The sequence below is a fragment of the Zophobas morio genome, unplaced genomic scaffold (genome assembly GCF_036711695.1).
Source record: "Zophobas morio isolate AGI-343-1 ecotype UQ-CSIRO unplaced genomic scaffold, CSIRO_AGI_Zmor_V1 ptg000024l, whole genome shotgun sequence".
NCBI classification, from domain to species: Eukaryota; Metazoa; Arthropoda; class Insecta; order Coleoptera; family Tenebrionidae; genus Zophobas; species Zophobas morio.
In genome coordinates, this window is record NW_026972129.1 from 9,774,189 (window position 1) to 9,797,498 (window position 23,310).

General features: G+C 35.3%; 1 protein-coding gene across 1 annotated transcript; it reads left to right on the top strand.

Annotated features, from left to right (window-relative positions):
• Positions 1-2,519: 2,519 nt before the first annotated feature.
• Positions 2,520-5,993, top strand: LOC135135242 (uncharacterized). Its single transcript, XM_064064264.1, has 4 exons — positions 2,520-2,918; positions 2,975-3,052; positions 3,644-3,782; positions 5,659-5,993. Exons 1-4 carry the CDS (start codon positions 2,826-2,828, stop codon positions 5,991-5,993), a joined length of 645 nt encoding a protein of 214 aa, XP_063920334.1. The 5' UTR covers positions 2,520-2,825.
• The last annotated feature ends 17,317 nt before the right edge of the window (positions 5,994-23,310 follow it).

Consider the following 23,310-nt stretch of genomic DNA (forward strand, 5'->3'; position numbering starts at 1 on the left):
AAAGTGCCATTTCCAAAATAATTGTTCAAATTTGCTTGTATTTGCTGGTATATGTCAGAATTGAGAAAAATTCTGACATCACTAACAGAGCTTGGGTAACCAGTAAATACATTTATAAATCGCCGCTGATGGTTACATATTGCTTGCAACGTTATGCCGTGAAAACACTTGCGATTAATATATACTTCAGGGTTTACAGATGGGGCTTTAATGGGGACGTAGGTTCCATCAATTGCTCCAACAATACCTGGCATTCCGGCCATACCATCAAATCGTGCAATATTACGTTGTCTTTCTTCTTCACTTGGCCACTTTATTATCACAGGGGCAAAAATATTTAAAGCCTTTACTAATCTTTTAAAACATAGGAACAGGCTGGATTACCCTAGATCAAAGCGACACCCTCCAGATCTATAAATAATATACTGTTGACCATATGAATAAAATAATACGGGAGTGGTGGGAACGGGAATTAGTATTTGACCGTGAAGAGATTGCGCCGTTTATAATCGACATTAACGAAGATTCAGATTATAGTTTTAGTGATTATGACAGTGAAGATTCTAATACTGCAGAGAGCATTCAGCCACTGTAACATGTAGGTTATTTTCCATTACCATCCTAATTGATTGTACTAGCGGCATGTTCTGCTGATGTCTTTTATAATCACACTATCACTTCACTGGCCAAATATACAAATCACTGGTCAGACGACGACGTTGTGCAACATGCATACTTATTATTGTTTATACTTTACTTTTGTATCTATTCCATGTCAATAAAGTAACTTATTCTGTAGATGTGACGTGCCTATTGTGGCATTGGAGACGGTAAGCATATTTCTCTAACTTGAAGCCTGTCACAACTGTTCAGTGCTGTCTGTTTGAGACGTATGTTAACATTCTCGTTGGTAGCTTTAAGTACAGTATGAAGCCTTGTACCACCCTCCAAGTATGTGTTTAGCACCCAATTGTCAACAGTTTTTACCAGCAGTCAATGCAAAAATGAACGTTCTTAAAGCCAGTCATTCAAATTCCAACGCCGGGGTACGATTGTATTGGATACAACTGGTGTACAATTCTGCTGACAAGCAGCAGTACACACACGTTGCGACCTTGCAGTTAAAAATTTGCGATCGTGGTGGCAACATGTCCGAATGGACTTTTATACCTGCTTTCACGGTTTGTATAACGTACACTGTCCACACGATCAAATTTCCATCCAATACAACACGATTGTACTGCTGCAGACAGACTTGTTCACCAACCGTCCACATCCAACCGATTTGCTTGTCGCATACACAGACGTTCAAAAACACTTCAATTTCGTCATATCCTACACAATTGTACCGCGGCGTTGGAACGTGAGTGGCAGGCTTCAGTGACTAGGAACACGTGAAAGGGGTTACAGTCATGATCTTTCCTGTGCCTGAGTTTGTAGTTCATAGCATCTATGCAGCCTGCAGCATGCCCTTGTGTGCTGAAAGACTGCAAGTGTAGCTTATTTCTTAACTGTTGCTTCACACTAACGGTCTTCTCATGCTATAATCATAAATAGAACAAACCAAAACAATAACAAGCCGACATGTTTGTTGACAGTTTTCAAACCGATTCATTTGTATGATAAACGTGGTAGACGCATGACGTCATACAGAGTCCGTGACGTGACGCATTGCTTCGTGATCCTGACTATACCTTTAACATATTTTTTGCGCTGCCATAGTTGTAATTGACATTTTACGTTGACACGTGGCGTGTCGCAATGGCAATGAACAAGGATCTAGAGCCGGTTTACAGAAAACACTTTAACACCGCGTTAAATTAATCCTAGATTAAATTTTAACACGCTGTTAAACTAACTGTGGTTTATAGAACATTTTGTGATGAAATTAAATGCGTGATTAACTAATTCGAATTAAAGTGACATTTGCGCCGTGTGTAACGGGCTCAGCTGTCAACGGCTAAGTTCATTGTATTAATAAGTCTGACTACTGTCAAAACTTGTACCGGTGCGAGAGGTTAAATTTGTGTGGAAGTTTGTTTCCTGGGTTTTAAAATGGAGCAGAAGCGTGAAAGGGGCAAGAACTTTACGGAGCAAGAAAAAGAAATCGCCCTCACCATTTTAGAACGGTGGGTATCATTGAAATTAAACTTGTGTAATTGGTAGGTATGTGTCCATGTGTTAATTTCTTTTTAGGTTAAATTTTCTTGTTTATACAGAGTCATCAAAATTGATTGAGAGAGTTGGTAAACCTGAACTTGAATAATTTGGTTTATTAAGTTGTATCAAAATATTAGCTGTCAGATTTGAAGTTTCAAATTTCAAAACTCAGTGGCGTCTTTTTTCGACTTTTTTTTTGGTAAAAACATTAGTTGTCAGATTTGAAGTTTCTAATTGTTGTCACGCCACTGAATTCATTGCCATATAACCTTAAACAAATCTGTCATAAGGTTGACAAACTTCACGACAAAAACAGGGGGTACCAACTCTCTCAATCAATTTTGATGACCCTGTACATATAGTTATATATCAGTATTGCACTGGTTTATCACATAATGTGTTTCTCATATATATACTGATTTTTAGTCACCATAAATTAATTAATGAATTTTAGAAGAACAAGCTTCCCCTCCCTTTAATTTCATCAACTGTGAACCCTGATTTGAATTTCATTATTTCGCCCTCCCAATTCCCAATTCCACACTTGTCCTATCATTACCTTATCCTGCAGATTTCGCCCCGTACTGGAGGACAAAAAAACAGATGGGACATCTCTGAAAGAGAAAAGGAAGGCTTGGGATCAAGCAGTTGAAGAGTTCAACGCCATGTCGTCATCAGGACCGAGAACCACCCAGCAGCTCAAATTTTTATGGTCGAACATGAAAAGGGTGGCTAAGAAGACAGTTGCTGCGGTGAATGTATGTATGTATGAATGAAAGCTGGCATTACGTTCACACTTTAATTATATGTTCAGAAAAGGAGATATATAGATGAAGAATGCGACGAGGACGTGGATGTGGAACAATTAATAAAAAAAAGAAGAGAGGAGAAGGTTTATTTCACAATAGTATATTAAGTATTAAGAACGGTAAGGGGTGTTTACTGGTCGAAGACAAAAGTTTGGAGACGGAGCGAAGCTAAACCCCCTTAACGTTCGTGATGCTTATACTATTTTTTGTACGACCATCAAAAGATTTGCGTCTTTTTATCAAATCCATAAATTGAAAGAATTTATATTGAACATCAACAAGGTCTTTTTTTAATTTAAAATTTGTTACTATGGTTTCGTTTAATATTAACAACAATTTTAAAAATCAATTTCCATTTTGACCTCTGTCGATTTAGATTTGATCTGGCTCTATTTGGAGTTAATTTTCTTTCCGCGACTATTAGTGAGTGATTTATTTGCGTAAAATATCAATCATGAGTAATTCTGAAAGCGAAAATATCGAAGTCGAGTAAACATGGAATTTAAAATTAAAAAAATCTTATGCATGATTACTTACCGTTCGCCTCTTGGTTGTTAGTCGTAGCAACCCGTAAACTGAACTTACTGCTATGGAAACTTGTACGGTAAATGATCGAATAAGCAATGGTCGTACAAAAAATTATTTTAAATATAAATTTGTTTTTGTTATTTTAGAAGCACATAACAAAAACAGGTGGAGGAAAATATCAGCCATCCGAGTTGACAGAGGTAGATGCTCGACTGTTGGCTATGATAGAATCCCAAGCCAAACCCTTAGCCAACATCTACGATGATGACAATATCTACCACAGAGGTATGACATTAATTTATTCTTATGATTTTATTCTTGCTCATATTTATTAATACAACTATAATAAATTATCGTAATGTTACATAATTTTGTTTTTTTTTTGAGCATTATTTCAAAATTTTCAGGAAGTAGTAGTTGTATTATTAACAATATGAAGCAAATTTCATATAAATAGTATATAGACACACACATATACAGGGTGTTTTTGAAATACATGGAAACAAAAAATCTGGTGAATGTAGGGAACCTAAGAAGTCAAATGAACGTTTGTTGTTTTAGTAAAATTTTGAAAGGAAAATTTAACCCCTATCCAAACATTCATTCCTCCACTGATAAATAATGGTTTCACGAAAAAATGTGAAACCTAGTAACTGAAAACTGCCGAGGTGTAACTACTGTTGCTATTAATTTATTGCTAGCAACAAATAAACAATGACAATAATTAATGAACTGACAATTAAAACTTCAAAATCATAATTTAATCAACCATAAAATGAAACAAAACGTAACGTATGCAACTAGAGCAAGTTTTCAAAATGTCCACCACCATTTCGTATACACGCTTCCGCACGTCTAATCAATGATTGTTGGGTTCTGGTTATCATTTCGGGATGTGCTCTAATTTCAGCAGCTATATCTGTTATTCTGTTGAGGGTCCTCTCTATTTTTTTGGCATAGCCATTCACAAAAGCGAACTCTACGTGGCAGATCTTCTGGTTTCAAATGCTGAACTCGTTGTACATGATAGGGGTGTAGGCCTTGTTCATGTAGAGTTCTCCACACCACAAAAGGTGAAACTCCCACTCGGTAAGACAATCGTCTAATGCTTATGTGTACCTGGATCGTTTTCAACGACATTCAAAATTTCTTCTTCGGCATCAAGTGTCCGTTCTGTCCTTTCACGACCACGATCACTAAAACGAGGTTGAAATTTCCCATTTTCTCGTAGACGCTGAACAACGTTCACAAATGTTTTATGATTTGGCAATCTTCGTTCGGGAAATGCTTCTTGGTATAAACGTCGAGCTTCCAAGGAGTTTCCTAAGGCTTGTCCATACATCAGAACCATGTCAGTCATTTCAGAATTAGAAAAATTCATTTTGTTCTTCCAAAAAATTGCAAAAACGTCAAAAAATGATGGGCTAATGAATGTATTGTCATGTTAACAAGCAACAATTTTACCTACTTTAAATTACTATAGTGATCAAATTTACCTTTAACATTTTCGGAATCAGTAGCGCATACGCAAATTTTAACAGATTTTCAATCAATTTTATCTCGAAAACTAAAGGATTTTTATTAGATCAATATTTGATGCATAAATTCTCTACATCATGACCAATTACCTTAAAAAAAGTTTCCATCTATTTAAAAAAAACCCTGTATATATATGTATATAGGACAGGTATATATAATGCATCTTTTTTAAAAGGGGCTCCAGGGATTCCCATGTTAAATTTTATAGCCCGTGTTAGCTTATGTGTGAGTAAAGATTCAAAGTTGAAATTTTTACCGGATGTAATTTGGGTCATCTTTTGCCGATTTTATTAAAGATCACGTTTTAAATTAAAGGATATTTCTTTAAAAAAATTAAAATATTTGGGTTTTTTTGTCTGTAATATTATTTATCGTTATAAAACAATGGCAATAAGTAATAATTCTCTTATTAGTTAGTTTGTTTTAATTAATAACCATGTACTAAAAAAGTTTTCCAAAAACCTGTAGGTATTTCTAAATTTTTTTAAAAATGAACTTAAGTCAATTGTGTATGTTTGTAGGATATATTTTAGTAAGAATCGTATATGTAAACCCACTTTTAGATCTTTCACACTAAAGTCTTAATATTGAATCTATTTATAACTTGCTATTATATTTCTAGATGTAATATTGATCCCAACTCACGAGAGTATATCGCGAACTCCCAGTCCTACCATAGAGCTCTCCTTAGAACCAGTGGCAGGACCTAGCCATTCCCAATTACAGCTCCCATTGGAACCAAGCCCAACCGTTCCTAGTCCTCAGCGTCGCGCTAGAAAAAAATATATCCCGCCTGGAAGACCGAAAATAAACACCAACAAAAAAACAACGGCCCAATTGAAGAAGCTTTATTATTTAAAAAAAATTCAATTGGCCAATATGGAAATCAATTTCAAAAAAAAAATTTATAACTTGGAAATTAAAGTTAAGCAAAAAGAGCTGGCCAAAATCAGTTAATCAATTATTTGTTTTTTTTTTTTTTGAGTTAAAAGTTATAGTTTTTGTTCTTTTATTATAGTTAAGAAGTGTAATCTAAACCAGTTGTAAGTGTTGTTAACCTTTTTAATTAAAATGCGTTCTAATTAAAACATTACGAACAGCCGTGTTTTCGTTATGGTGGTTTTCTCTAATATGTGCAGGTTCCACTTCAACTTCTTGAGGTATGTGTACTGCGGGATCCACTGGTGGTTCGTCGTCTTTAGCCATAATTGCTATGTTATGTAGCACAGCGCATGCCACAATAGTTGCAAGTGTTGTATCCATTTTGGTGCGCAATCCAACAGAAAGGCACGGAAATCGTCGCTTCAGCACACCAAAACACCTTTCAATAGGATTCCTGGTGGCCTTATGAGCATCATTGTATGCTTGCTCTCCCGGTGTTCTTGGATTCACCAATGATGTTAACAAAAATGGACGACATGCGTACCCACTGTCACCTACCAAAAAATCTTCGCCATATTCACCATTTTCAAGGCGGGCACACAAAGATGAATCATTAAAAATTGTGCTATCGTGCACACTTCCTGGCCATCTAGCGACAATATTTCTAATTTTTAGATCCGCATCACATACGGCCTGGCAATTTATGGAAAAGTAGCCCTTCCTATTACGAAATATTTCCGCTTGTGGATCACCAGGAGACTGTGTGCGTATGTGTGTGCCATCGATAGCGCCTATTACACGAGGCATTCTCCTTAAGCGATAAAACTTCAATTTTATGCTTTGTAGTTCTTCCGGAGTTGGCATTTGAATGTAATGCGGTTTTAATTCCGCTATTTTCCGAACAACACGTTGGATAATCACGCAAGCAGTCGATTTATGTACACCAAATAAATCGCCAATTACTTGCTGAAATGTCCCGGTGGCCAAAAATCTCAGCGTTAATAAAATTTGATTAAGTTCGGAAATAGGCTGCCGCCTCCGTGTTTGAGGCCGTAAATCCCCTCCAATCAGATCTGTTAACCACAAAACTGTTTGTTTTTGAAACCTAAAACGCATTTTGAATTCTTGCTCGTCGAATATTTCGAACGGATTCGTTCTGTTCTTTAGGTTACGTCTTCTGGGAATTCTTTCGATTTCTTCATCCGAAGAAGATGACAACGATGTATCCGAATCAAACATCCTAGTAATAATGTTATGACAATAATTGCGTAAGTTTGTATTTTATTTTTCCAATAAAGATTCTTATTGATGAATTAGCATCTATTACTTACCTATCTCCGCTTGTAATTTTTGTATAACAAAATTGTTTTTGCGCTATTTGCAAAACAGAAACGTCAAATTAACTTTTAATTGAAGTACGGCGTGCGATTAAGTTAATCGAGCAATTAACGAAAAGTTAATCGCGTTTAGACCTTAATTCGGCTTCTGTAAACCCGTTTTGGAGTTAATTACGCCAAATGTCAATTTAACACAATGTTAATTTAACTCTGTGTTAAATATTTAACTGTACGTTTAATCATGGTTGGTGACGTCAAAAAATTAAACTAATCCTGAGTTAACTTTTAACACGTTGTTAAATATTTAATTCGCTTTCTATAAACCGGCCCCTATAGTGTTGCAAAATACAAACGAGGAATTTAAGCTTTGAAAAAATAAATTGATTATCACAAAGTAATTACCACTAATTGATAATCATGTATCTAAAGTTATTATAACGAAAAGTGGCCCGAAATTTAAAAACAGTGCAATTTAAGTTGTAATCTTAAATAGGGGAATTTGTTGATCAAAATTTAGATTTGTAGTAACTTGACAGTTGACACTAATCGGTGGTTTGGTTTATGTTGTTGACAACTATCATGTTATTACTGTTTGTTAGTAGTTCTTGTTAATTAAAAAAACCGTTTAAACTTGACGTTATTCGCAACCTCACGCTGAATCATAATCACAAGATTCTCTCTGATCTGGAGCCGTATATAAAAATGTTTCCACTGGTAAGTATTTCAGACTTCTTGGGCTTGTGTCATCCTGCCGCTTTAAAAACGCTGTTAATTTATAAAATTTTGAATGATTTATGTTATGTTTGATGCCAAGAGTACTTTTCAGAACTGAATATATTGTCCACAGTGTGGATGCTTTAATAATTTCCGACTTAATTTGGAAATAAACCAAGAGCGTCGTTTCAGAAAATTCGCGTATTTTATTTTCTTCGCACCACTTGATGCATTTTTGATATTCGGCTTCATAGGGATTTGCGGATTTTGCAGGCAACAAATTTGCAGTTGCTTTATCTGCAGTTCTCTGAATACGTGCACGAATTTCCATTTCAACTTTGAAATTCAAAATCTAGCCCGGACAAATTGACAGATTGGTATTTGACGTATTTGGTGATAAATTCAATACCAACATAATTTCGGTTCAGTAATATTTATTCTTGTAGCGATTGAAAAATGTTATTTTTTCAAAAAGGCAGCGCAAAAAATATTGTATGATACTCGTGTGAAAACTCCATTGCATTACTCACTTACATACAGCGCTCGACTGCGTCTCGCGCCGTATTCCCGTTCGTAATGCAATGGACCGTTTTCAACACTTGTAACATAAATAACTATTATGGTAAGGTTAATTTCACCATTATCACGCCTGTTTTTCAGTTGAGAATTGAGAGATTTCAGGTACGCAGCTTGTTTTGGTGTCTTATCATCGCTGATAGAAATATTGTCAATAATTCCAGAATTGGATATTTTTGTTTTATTTTTAAGAACATTCTTGGCAATAGCATCACAAGGGAGAACAACTTTAATGGGACGTGCTGACGTGCTAGGTTTACCGAGACGAATCACCTTTTCAGGAATCGCATCTGTAGATATTGTTTTTAGGATGTTACTAACTTTGACTGTATCGTTTTGTATTTTAGCTTCCACGTTTCCAACACTTTCAGGAAGACCGCGTATAATTACATTTTTTGAGCGAATAATTCGTTCAACAGCCTCATTCGCAACTTCTTCAAACAATTCCGGGTTAGAAGGCGAAGACTGCAAATTGTTTATTTTCTCTTTAATGGCGGCAAATTTATCATTAATTTTTTGCTCAAGTTTGCTAACAAGGTCTTCGGCTAGGTTATCAAATAGCTGTGGTAATGCTGTACGTTGTTCAGCAATAGTTGTACATCTATTACAATAAATTTTGACATTGCGTACTTTATTCCTTGTAATTCGATCATCGTTTTGCAGTCCGGTGCAAACAACATGCAGGCGACTATTGCAGTTGTCACAGGTGATGCTCGCTTCGTTGCCGAGCGGTTTCGGACAGTTAGCGCATGCACTCATTTTAGGCGGGAACACTATTAACACCGACGACTTGCTATTAGAAAAACTTGTATCAAACTGATAAGAAAAAGTATGGAAAAATCCTACCTTGCTGCAATGGAGATAAAAAAAAGCACCTCAATTAAATAGACCAAAAAAAAAACACACACAATGAATTATAGGTGAGATCACAAGCACTGTAGATAAAGTTTAATAAAAATCAAGCGACATTTAACCAGAAAAATAGCACAAATAGTTTTAATGGGTATACATTCCCTTAGGTAAAATATTAGAGATGTACCGACTGTAGTGGGCCGCTGTTCCGCTTTGCTAAAACCGGTTTATAAATGCAACAGACAGTGTGTTTTTTTTTTCTATTTGTCTGACTACCTTAAAAACTTGTTTTATTTTAATAAAAGGAATAACTAAAATTTCTTTGTTTTCCAAAAAATGTGTTAAATTTGTTTGGATAATTTTAACATTTAATTTTTTGTAGTAACTCAGTACAAAAATAAAGAATAACACAATTTAGGGCAGTTTATACAATACTTAACCAATTTTAACCACTTTTTTGGAAAATTTTTGGAAATTTTGAATTCGCTTTGCGTCTTTATTGGACCAGATATCGTGACGGCGATTTCAGAATCGTAACTAGCGGAAGATTATTTACACTTTGACACCAATTTTCGGTCGATTAAACCAATTTTAACCGGTTTTGACAAAGCCGACTAGTCGGCCGACTGTAGTCGGTACATCTCTATAAAATATTCATGTGGGGGTACCTACTTCTAGCATTAAAAACCTTTTTGCACCACAACCTTATGTTCACAGTGTTTGAAGGGAATCTGTGCATTATTTTGTGGTCTCTAGGATCCTTGATTATCCCACAAGCAGGCGCAGAGCAATATTTTTTGGACATTTTGATAATATCAATTCAAGCACAAACTGTTTTGGCGCGTGACAAAACGGATTAATTACAGGTTCCTGTAACTCCCGAAGGGAGTGACATCTTTTGATATTTTCCCTTTTGACAAGTCGGACGATTGTAACCAATTGGAGAGACTTTAATAGTGAATTAACGAAAACGACGTTACATACAGGGTGACTTTGAAATAGAGGTGGAAAAAAAAACACGGCTTCATGAAAATGTGTAGAAGAAGTTTTCGTTTTGTTTTATTAATTTTAATGCAGAGGTAAAAACTCCACAATCCTGACCCCACTCGGCGCCATTGATATGCACAAAATTACCTTACCAACAACCTACAGGTAAAAATTATTATGCATAGCAACCTGATTGTTAAAACTTGTTGCTGCAATTATTGCTAATAGTTCATAGAAATAAAACTTCGTAAACAGTTATAAAGAAACTGTTCAAAATGTAAACCGTTATTATCGAGACATGCTCTAGCTCGTCGAATCAGCGATTCTTGAACCCTTGATAAAACGGCGGGGTTTTGTCGAATAGTTTGAGCAGCATTTTCTATTCTATCCACTAATTCTTCGACACTGTCGACCGGTGTGGCGTAAACTAGTTGTTTCAAATGGCCCCACAAATAGAAATCGCAAGAATTTAAATCTGGTGACCGGGCAGGCCACAAAACAGGACCACCGCGACCAATCCAACGTTGGTTGTAATTATGGTCAAGCCAATCCCGCACTTCACGAGCATTATGGGGGGGGTGCCCCATCATGTAAAAACCACACATTTTGTCTTACGTCTAGGGGAATATCGTCTAAAAGGTCGACCAGAACATTTTCCAAAAAATGTAAGTACCTAACTCCATTTAAACGAGGTGGTAAAACGTGAGGTCCAATTAGACGACCACCTACAAGTCCTGCCCATACGTTGACGTGAAACTTTCGTTGAAATCGGTGTTCCCAAATGGCGTGAGGATTTTCATCAGCCCAAACATGGGTATTATGCATGTTAAACACCCCATCTCTTGTAAATCCTGCTTCGTCAGTTGTTAACAAATTATTTACAAAATTTGGTTGTTCTTCAGCTTTGTGTAATAACCACCGACAGAACACTTGCCGACGCGCAGGATCACCAGGTTGTAGCGCTTGCACCTTCTGAACGTGGTACGGGTGTAAGCCCTGTTCTTTTAATGTTCGCCACGCTATGAACTGAGAAATACCATGACGTACCGCAAGTCTCCTAGTGCTAATACCCGGTTCAGCTTCAACCGTGTGAAGAACTTGGGGTTCCACGTCTAGGATCCGCCTGGTCCTAACACGTCCCCGATCTTGGGTTTGTGGCTTAAAAGTTCCATGATCCCTCAGATGCTGAAGGTTTTTTTAAATGTCCCGGCAGCAGGAGCAAGCCGCTGGGGAAAACGTTCCATGTAAATCCGCCTGGCTTCTTCAGCATTTCCTCGTGCTTCACCATAAATGAGAACCATATCGGTTCGTTCAATATTTGTGTACATTGCCATTTTAAAATGAAAATTAATTCATTTATGTCAAACTGACGGTTTGAAATTAAAGGTGGAAAAAACGTAGGTAACTTGATAAACTTCCTTAGCTTATGTTCGGAAAGCATAAATCGTTAGGTTACTATGGAAGTTAAAAAAATTATTATAATCATTGGCGTCCCATGAAAATTGAACTCAATTTGTTTTATTTTTTTCTTGAAATTGAGGCAGCAATTTCAAAAACGAAATCTGCCAATTTTCCTCATTTACAGTAAGCTTTACTGGATTTTTTTTTCCGCCCCTATTTCAAAGTCATGGTGTATATTTAGCAATCTGCGTTGGTTTCGTAATATATAAATAAATGTACAACATATGAAGTAAAGGTAGCAACGGCACAAGGTGTGTACGTTATTCACATCTAAATGAAATATTGACGATTATTGTTTCTCTATATGGAGACGGTAGTAATAGAATAGCTACCGGATAACGATAATTGTCTGCTTAAAATAAAGTATTCGAATTGAGTAGCCAGAGGATGTATTATCATATACGAGAATAGTCCCAGAAATACCCGACGTGACATAGAAGACACAAAAAAATTTGGGAAAAGGACTCTTTATTTTTCAAGGTAGTCCCCTTGTAATTCTATACACTTTTCCCAGCGTTGTTCAATGGCTTCGATACCCTGTTTATAGAAAGAATCGTCGAATACCTCAAAATAGCCATTAGCCGCAGATTCCACCTCTTTATTGTTGGCAAATTTTTGACTAGCGAACCAGATCAGTCACTATTAACCGGTATAAAATAAATACTCCTACAATTTTTCCTGGCAAAATTTAATGATTCATTTATTCGAGTTTGTTGGTTTCGGCAATTTTGAGAGTGACATCGACAGAGAAAAATCAATTTGTGTGTCACGCATGGTATTCGGCATGACTATTTCATGAAACGAAATATAACCGATTCTATTATATTTTATAAATTTTTTTTTATAACATCGTTAATATGGAATGTACAGTTGCAATAAATTTTTTTTTTGTTTTCTTGAGTTTGTGGTTCATTTTGTGGTTGTTGAGATTTGTCTTTGTTGAAAGCATTCGTTTGTTTCACTGATTCATTTTTGTTTCCTCGCAAATTTTTAATTAGATTCCCATGATGATCTTTGTCTAGCAAAAGGTAGGGCTTTAACGACTGAGCATTTGAGTGCCTTGTTAATTCGATTAATTGTTGGTCCCCAACTCCACTTTTAGTTAATGCAGATATTGCAGAAGATTCGTGAGAACGAAGGTAAACAAAAATTATTGAACTAAATTGACTAATATTCAAGATAAAAAATAAAATTTATTTTGCAGGTGCACATTGAATGAATGTACAAAGACGTAATATTTGAGATAGCTATAATCCTTTTGATATTCCAGATTACCATTTTAAACAACTATTTAGATTTACCAAAGATATGATAATACAGATAATAAATGAAGTTATACCTTTTATGCAGAATCGCAGATATACGTCAGCTGTACCCGATGAACTAAAAATATTAACAAGTTTTTTTGCTAATGGTTCATATCAAAGAGTGAGTGGTCAAGATTTTACTTTTGGTATGAGTCAACCAATGATAAGTAGGTCAATTGCAGAAGTTGCTGATGTATTTATTAAGCACTTATTACATGAACACATTAGATTTCCACAAAATAATGAAGAATTTGACCGGATAAAAGTTAGTTTCTTTGAAAAACTTAAAATGGGTGGTATTGTTGCCACCATTGATGGAACGCACATTGCTATTAATGTCCCCTCGAGTCAAGATGAAGAACATCCCCCGTTGTGTATTACAATAGAAAAGGATTTTACAGTATCAATACACAAATTATTTGTGATTCTGACATGAAAATATCAGCAAATGCAAGATTCCCCTGGTGCAACACATGATTCGGCAATATGGGGCTCATTTGTTATTAGAAGATATGTGTCTAGTAAATATCAACAAGGTGTACGAAATATGTGGCTTTTAGGTGACTCAGGATATCCTATTGAACCCTGGTTATTAACACCCATCGAAGGTGCTGTACCAGGTACTGCAGAATATATCGGTACATGCGCCATCATGCCCGGATAAGAAATACAGTGGAATGTTGTATTGGATTTTTTAAAATGAGATTTAGATGTTTAACTAAAGCCAGATGTATACATTATCATCCAATTCGTGCAGGAAAAATCACTTAATTATTCATAATTTTGCCGTGAGATTTACAACAACAAGAAGAAAATGACTACGATGAAGACTTAATCGATAATGACAATGCACCCTACATCGAACATCCTATTCGAGGCATTAATGTGTTAGCTGAGGGGAGAATGGTTCGAACACAAGTTGTTAGAAATTATTTTGGCAATATATAATGTATTTAAATTTATTATTTAACACTTTTGTTAATTTTTGTACACTTTTGGCGAGTGTCCCAATAGCTTTTACGATTTCGGTGTTTGATTCAACCATTAACGACTCCATTATATTCAGTTATGGCTTTTTGTAAAGTATTCCTGTGGCTACTTTTTCGGATATTTTTTATGTATTTTTTTCGGTTTTGTTCCATGCTGTTTATTTATAAATTCTGGCTTTGTCATGCCTGGATCCTCAGTATGATCTTCAAGAAGTACTAATTCAGCTTCTTCTATCTCATATGTCAAGACTAAATTTTCGCATTGCTACAAATTTGAGGGTGAAGTTTGATAAATAATTTAGTGGCTTTGTGATTTGTCCAAAATTTTTGATGAATTTACGATAATAATTTGCAAACGGGACGAATCGTTTCCTTTCACTGGAATCCTTTGGTAAGGGATACGCTCGAATCACGCATACCTTTTTAGGATCTGGAGAGACTAACCCAAATACAATTTTTTTTTACCAAGAAATCGCATTTTCCTGATCTAATTTTAAAATTACTTTTCTCAAACGCTTTAAAACTTTGACTAAATTTTGTTACGATTTTGAAGATTATTTCCGAAAATAAGATCGTCTAGATAAATGAAGCAGTTTTGGTAATTCAGTCATGACAGCAATTGGCATAGCACGTGAAAACGAATTTGGACTAATTCTGTCATGGTCTATTTTTTTTTTTAAGTTGTCTGTAATCGATAACAATACGCTATTTTTTCTTACCGGAAGAATCGAATTTTTTCGGTACCATCACAAGTGGGGCTGACTATTCTGAACTAGCTGGCTTAATCAGTTGCTGCTCTAGCATTTTATAAACTTGTCTGCATATCTTTGGTTTTTGAGAATGCGGCAATCGATAAGTTTTAATCTACGTTGGCACAACGCAAGGATCGTTTTCTAAATAGAACACATTGGCATATTTCGCGCAAATCTTTTCAATTCCTATTTTTTCTTCCGATTTCAGTAAGTCACAATTTTATCTAGTTTTGGTCTAAAGTTTCTCAAAACTACCTCGCTTTCATACGTATTTAAAATTATAATAGGTACTTCCTGGTTTTACAATAGCACTCGCAGCAAAAACTCCCATTCAAACTTCTTTCCGCGATATCACACATTTTTCCTCGCATTCAACTTCTATATATTGTATTATTTCACCCCGAGAGGGAATCTTCGTAATTTTTTTGAATTTTAAATTTACACATATTCCACCTATTTCGTTATTGAAATAAACCAGAACATTTTCGTATATCGTTTTTGCACTTTTATTTTTTCTCCATTTTCTTTTAAAATCACAAAGTCTTTCATACCTGGATTTTGCAAAGGTATTTGGTCATTCAAGTAGAAATTTATAATTTTGTTTTTTACATCTTCACTTAACGTGTTACTAGAAGTGGATGTGGCAGAAGATTTAACAATCAAGCCTTCTTCTAACGCTAGTTGTGTAATAATGGCTTCCTTTTTTGGGGTGATACTGAGAGACTACTTCTAACCCGTTTCATCGCCTTGCCAAAAGTTTCCCGATTACGGAAACTTACCGAATTTACAATTTATGTACTTGATGACATTATCGTCGTTAGAAATTTCCTTGTCTTTATTTTGGCTTTTCTCCCTTTTCTCCTTTTTATTTTCATATCGTATCTTTTTTTTAGCGCAATGTCTTTTTTTCTTCTATATTTCTGCTGATATTGTCGATTAGTGGATCTTAAGTATTCTGATTGTCCGTCTTTTAATTTTCGTCGGTATTTTCTCCCTCTTTCAGGATGTTAGAGGCATTTTAACGACAAAATCGCAATTTTAATTAACACAGCAAAATGAAATTATTGGTAGGTTGACAGCTGTCAAGACAAATTATTTACTTTCAAAGTTAAGCTACCTAGATGCGAAAAGAATCCCGTTTCACGTAAGTAACGATGCGATTTTTAATAATCACAACTACAATTTCAATAAAAAGATATAGTATTTGCCATTTCTATTGAAACACCACCTGTTGATTTTGCCTAAAATTTAGCAGCTAACAGTTTTCGGTTGATTGACAACGGCTTTTAGTTAGAAAATTGTGTGAATATGAACGTTGCCAAATTTACGATCAACAAGTGGTGTTTCAACAGAAATGGCAAAGACTACAATGAAAAAAGGGTGCGAGAACGAGAAAAGAAATATTGCAACGTGATTTGCAAAAAACCTGTTTTTTGATGTTTAAACAGACATTTTTGCCGACTCACCCAGAGAGGAGGGAGGGCTCTTGGTTGTCATTAATATGGGCGCCACCAGTATTGTTTAAATAAATTCAGGGCAAGGACTAACAACTACTGGAAAATGTCCTAACCCAATTCAAACTTTAATCAATTACGAGTTAACATTCAAAATTGCGAGGAACAAATTAAAACAAATTAACAATTAAAATAATGGATACAAAACAATTTAAAAGGGAACCTAGGAAGTTAAAGCTTTAACCTTTACAACTGAACTACGAAGATCCGATAAAGAAAAAAAACACTAATAACTCGAGAAGGAAAAGGAAGAGGGAGAGTCTCTCAGGCTTATCTGGCGTAGGTGAATGTCGACAGTAGGTTTTTCGCCAAATCCAACAAGCCACAAGATCGGTGTCTAAAGTTCTCTTCAACATTGCCCTTTCCTTTTACATGTTATTGTAAAGTAGAGTATGTTCGGTAACTCATAGCACAAAATTAAAAATACACTAAAACAAAACATAATGTTTCAAAAACAATGTAATGTATTTGAAGTGATAAACAGATAATTTAAATTAATTTTTAGCGTTTGTAAGGTTCGTAGACTCCCATTCTACCAACTTGACGAAGTTTTCGTCTTACATTAGTCATTAAAGCTGGGCCACTATTTTTTGAAACTTTTTGGGCTATAGCTGTCATTATACGCCGAAAAGATGTCAAACTTTTTGCAGGAGTTTTTCGTTTCGAGTATTCTCTCTTCAATAGTGCCCAATACTTCTCAATAGGACGAACCTGTGGAGTATTTGGAGCGTTATTAACTTTGGAGACAATATCCACCTTATTTTGTTGAAGAAACTGTATACATTGGGCAGCGTAGTGACAAGTCGCCATGACAGGCCAGGAGAGAACATCCCTATTTTTGATAAAGGGAATAAGTCTTTTACGCAAACACTCATTCAAATAAATTTTCCAATTCATGGCACCGGTGAAAATATATGGTTTTGAAACACCTTCATTTTCATCCATCGCCTGCCATATTAAAATTAAAAAAAATTTTTTTTTTAAGTTTGAATTTTTTCTCAGGAGATATATCTGAATTTAAAGCGCAATGATGGTACTTTCTTCCAGGGACATCGTAGGGATCTACAGCACAATACGTTTTGTCATCCATGATGATAACTTTTCCACTACCGGCGGATGCCAATTTTTCGACAATTTTTCTACAAGCAGTTTTTGCATGTGGTTCCTGATTATTAACATAATGAGGAACACTCTTACATACATGGGATTTAATTCCAGCTTTTTTAACTTTAACTTTAACACGAGTTATTAATTTCTTATTTTTATCAAATACTGGTCGCCCTCCTCAAGATTTATAAATTGTTGTATTACGTCCTTCATAGCGGGATAAAACATTATATATAGTTCTTTTAGCCACTCCTTCTTGTGCAAAGTGTCTGATGACGTCTTTCTTAATTCTTTTTGCACAATTTTCGAAGTAGTGGCATACTCTTTTGCCTAACTCTTGATTCTTCGGAGTTCTCATTTTGAAATAACAAATAGTATGTTTATGACATTTATGTTACTTAATAGGCGTATTCAACTTCACAATCCATTACAGATTGTTCGATGCAAAACGATCTCAATCGATCGGGGACGCATTGAACGTTAATTATTTATTACTGATGTTGTGGAAATTCTGTAGTTGCACTTACAGGTATCCTGCACTAGTACTTGTCCACTGGTATTTGTTATTTTTTGGTTATTTTCATCAACTACAATTTCAATACTACTTGTATGCGCCATGTTATGAGATTTGTGGAACTTACTGGCAGAAATTACCGGCAAATGTATTTCAATCTAACCTCAAATCTGTCAGGCATGCGTATTAAAAGCGATTTTCTGATTGCAATCGTACATTATTCACGATTACTATCTTTGTAATGGTTTGCAATCAGATTGCTGCCATTGAACACCAAATTCTTATGGAAAACTCACGACCATCATTGTGGCAAAATTAAGATTAAGGTGTAATTTTGTATTTGATCAGAGTATACAGCAATAGTTTTTAACTTATTGGTTCAAGAATACAACTAACTGAGACCAGTCTTGACATTTTTTTTGTCATTTTCATTTTGTGTTCATCACACACCACAAAACTGGTAAGTCCATATTCACCAATTATTTGTATTAGTAAGGTGTTTCGCTTTATTTCTTAACCAAGTGTTTTTGCAATCAGCAATTCAACATCTTATAGAAGAGTAATTAACTGATCAGAGGGATATGATAAATGACCCCGACTTCGAAGAATTATGAAGGTATTAAATTCTTCAATGCCATCCCTTATAATAGTTTGAACACAGTTTGCACATTCTTCTAATGTATACCTACCTTCTAACAAATGAGCCACATACATATGCAAATGCTTCTTCATTGTCCTTGAAACTGAGAGCAGTCCCAAAATAAATATCATTTTGAAATGCTTTGTCCAGTTCTAGGTCAAATTTGTGCTTAACACATAGCTTTATCTTTATTGCAGTATAAAGCTAATGTTTGACTTATGAGGGCCTCCAACCTATTACCACCTGATACGTTGCTTCCTTTTGGGGGTTTAATTAACGAATACAGTGACAACAACTGAAAAACCTGCGCATTTGTCCTGATTCAGGGCTGCTATTGGCTCCCCCACTAACACATAACAATCCAAAAAAATGTTCAAGAAGATCCTGATTAATCCTGGTAGTCATTAGGTACTCAAATTTTAATTCGTTGGTACAATATTCTAGTAAATCCAAAGTTGTGTTAATAGTGGCTTTAAGCCCTTCAGCTGTCGATTTTGTTAAAAGGTAGTCAGGTTCAGCAAGATTCCCACAATTGTAAATAAATTAAGAACTCTACTAAGGCCTGTTGTTGCCCAGAACATTGTCTTAGGCCATTAAAACAATTACATGAATTTAAAATATCGGACAACTAATTAAGGCGTCTACAAAATTGTATTGTCGACTGGCAGTTGACAAACTGTGGTATCTGTTTGTCTTTTAACGCCGTGAGGCATCTGCAACAGTACCACTAAATAATTGAAAATCATATTTGGTGGTCATCTTTTCGTGCTGTTCTGGATGTACATGTGTCCGCATAAATTTGTACACGTATTTAAAATTTTTCTTGGCATCATATTCTAACAAATTCTCAAAATCGGCCAACAGGACACGTCCCTCAGGCACATGGAATTCTTTTTGGGCCGCGAGACGATTACTAAGCATTTTAATAAATGCGGAAAATCGGAACATATTCTGCTGCTCTTACAGGGACATCATGGGGCTTCTGGATTCCCAGCATTAAATGATTTCCACATCGCCCTATTCCATGTAGCACCATCAGCAGTGACTACATCAACGTACACCGCAGCTGTTTCACAGAAGTTTACCGCTTCCAAAACAAGCTTCGCTTGAATTGCCCCTAACACATTGCCTTTGGGCAGAAAACATCCAATTGCTTGCACATGCTTTCCTGCGAATGATTGAAACATCAATATAAGGGCATGGCCACAAAGTTGATCTTTCTGAGTTTCAGGCGTGTAGTCTCCAAGGTTACAAATCCCAACACTTCTAACTGATTTTTGACAAAATATTTGCACGGAGTAATTTGGCACTCATCCACCATTAACGTCTCATGACATTCCCGCTCAAGATTTTTTTTCATTCAGAGTTTTGAATAACTGGGTTTGAAACCCATAGGAACTATCAAAATTCCTGATATAATTTGAGAATGTACTGGGCGACGGTAAAGGTAATAATTCCCTGCTTCTTAAATGACTGTCAAGTGTAGGATTTTTAATTTTTATTAGAAGGCATGTGTAAATCCAGTCCTTGGTATATTGTTTTCCTCTATTCCTCTATTCCTAATTACAGGACAACAATAAAAATAAAATAATACAGTACTTCACTCACCAATGAAATAACAAACGAAAATAATAATGAATACAAATGTTATACTTTGTTACAGATTAACTTTTAATAAAAAATATATCTGGTATGAGTTTATTTGCACAGCGACTCATTGTAGTAACTGGTGCACGACGTAGAACATTGGTCGGAGCTCTTGGGATATTGAAGGTATTTACGTATCTCGACGATAATCGAGGTACATTTAATCCTATATTGGCGAGTATATTTCCACAATCAATTTTGTTATTCAGAAGTTTCACTAGAAAGTTTGCACAATGTATATCTCTTCGATATGGAAGTGAAGACATCTGATGACGTTGAAGAAGGATTGTCATATCTGTCCATCGTTCTGGATATGTTCCATCACATTTGAATGAAAGGAATTTTAGGAACTTTCTTTGAATTTTGTCTAATACCGTGGTGTGTTTTAAATACAAAGGATACCAAATCAAACATGCGTATTCCAGTTTACTTAAAACGAGGGCATAGAACAAAGTCTTGATTAAATCATAATTCTTAAAAGATTTAGATATCCTCATTATAAAACCTAACGAGTTATTAGCAGCGGTAGCCATGTGGTCAATGTGTAGATTGAAATTTAAGTTGCTGTCAAAAATTACACCAAGATCTCTGCTTGACATTTCCCTTGCTATAACAACATCTTCAATTGAATATACAGAGTCTATGTGTGCGTCTTTATGAGTAAAGCAGATATAAAAACATTTACTTCTATTTATCTTGAACATGTTGTCATTTGACCACTTTGTGATGATATTAATATTAGCTTATAGCAACTGAGTATCTTCTAAGCAAGTAATTGTGGAAAAGATTTTTATGTCGGAACGGAAAAGACTTGAATCCATTGTAGAAAATATAATTGCTACGGTTACTAAGATAAGATTGCATTAATTGTAAAAGAGACGTTGAGAATCCAAAGTCACTAAGTTTAAGAAGCAAAATATCATGGGGAATACAATCAAAGGCTTTCGTAAAGTCTGTGTAAATAACATCTACTTGACTTCGTTTATCAATTTCTTCGCTTAACCTCTGACATAGTACTGCTAAATTTATGATGGTAGATCTACCTTTTAGAAAACCGTGCTGATTTGGAGACAAATATGGGTGGACATTACGATAAATTTGTTTGTACAATACTTGTTCCATCACTTTCGAAAAATTAGGTAGAATAGATATGATTGTTAAACATTTGAGAGCTGCCTTTTTTGTGAATGGGGATAACTTTTGCAATCTTCCAACGATCCGAATAGGTATTTGTTTTTAAGGCCAAGTTTATAATCAAGGCTAATGGTGTAGCCAGAATATGTCTACAATCGTGAATTATAAAACTCGGGATTAAGTCATCTCCAGCTGTTAACTTGTTAGAGAACTTTCCCATAATTAAGATTAGCTCTTCTGGACTGACTGATGTTACTGAAAAAGACGAATAAATGCCATTACTGGTTGTAAACGATGGTGTTCTGTTGTTGGTATAAACGCTGGAGAATGTTTTGGCAAATGTATCGACGATTTTCTGTGGGTCTGTAAATTCAATATGTTTTTCATCAGTCATGTAACTGGGAATTCGAGATGTTCCCCTTTTTTGATTAACAAAATTCCACACTCCTGAAGGATTCACTAGTAGCTCGTTCTCTACAAGATTTAGATAAACCTGATATGCGTTGTGTATTTGAGTTTTTACAAGGACTCTTAATCTTTTATATTCATTATAATATATTATGTTGTTAGTTTTCGCCCATTTACGTCTGTAGGTTCCTTTATTTTTTATGTTGATTCTGATCTCAGTGTTTATCCAGGACGGGAACTTAGTTGATGAACAATTTGAAGTTATGGGAACTAAAATCTAAACGCTAACCAAAATTCGGCTAAAATCATTCCACACAATATGATGCCATCTCCAAAGATTCTATATAAAATGATTTAAATGTTGTACAATAATATACTCCTATACTTACGGTGTACGAATCTTCCTTTTTTAAAGCTGGTGCTTTGTTTCAGTTCGATCTTTTTTGCTCAGTTAAAGTTCAGTTTCAGAAAAAAAAAGAGAAACTGTAATTTTAAAAATAAGTTTATGTTATTAAAAAATTATGTATTTGCCTAAAACTAAGTATACAATTACATAAAATACACAGTAAAATCTTAACCTAAATTATTCATTCTTGAATTGCCTATACCGTTTTGCTTTTCAAAATTGTCACAGAACCCTTCACTCTTCCCAACCACTTCCTGGCCCTCTGCCATAAACTATCCTCGAGTTTCTCCTCTTCCAATTTTGCCCGTACCATGCCTGCGACTATCTCGCAAATTTCTTCTAAGTTCTCCACCGGTACGCGGTTGAGCTGGATCTCGAGAGGCGGGGTCGCGACCTCTTCTAAAGACGGTGTTGGAGGAGCCCCCGACGAGAACAAGCCATCTTCTGAGGTGAAAATCGAACTCTGTTGGTTGTCCAAGTCCATCGAATCGTAGGTGACCGCATTGTAGACGGGTTTGGGAGCTAAAGTTGAGGAGCGGTTTTTAAATTCGAGTTTCGGTTTCGGTTTGCGACTTGAAGCGGACATATGGCGAATATGGCGATCACATTGTGCGGCGGGTGCTGTAAGAAGAAGTAGATTAGTTGAAGTAAGACAAAATAAAATTTACTGAAATAATGAAGTGAAGATATTATAAACTAAATATTCTTTACCATATAAAATCGAAAAATTCTTTACAAAACATCTAAGCAAAGAATTCGCGTAATTGTTATGTGTGAAGCACTTCTTTGCATCCAATAAAATTCTCGTGGCTACACTTAAAAGCAAAAAGTGTTCATAATAGGTATTTGGTAAAGTCTCTTTTAAAACAATTGGACCTGTATATAAAAGAAACTGCCTGAACTATGTTGCTTTCCAACGTTCAAATTCTCGAATACTTCGTGGTTTTCTAGAAAATTCAGATTATTTTGGATTTAATGGAATTAAAATAATAATTGTCAATTTTGTTAACTGTTACTGAATTAAATTTTAATTTCTTTTTATGAATA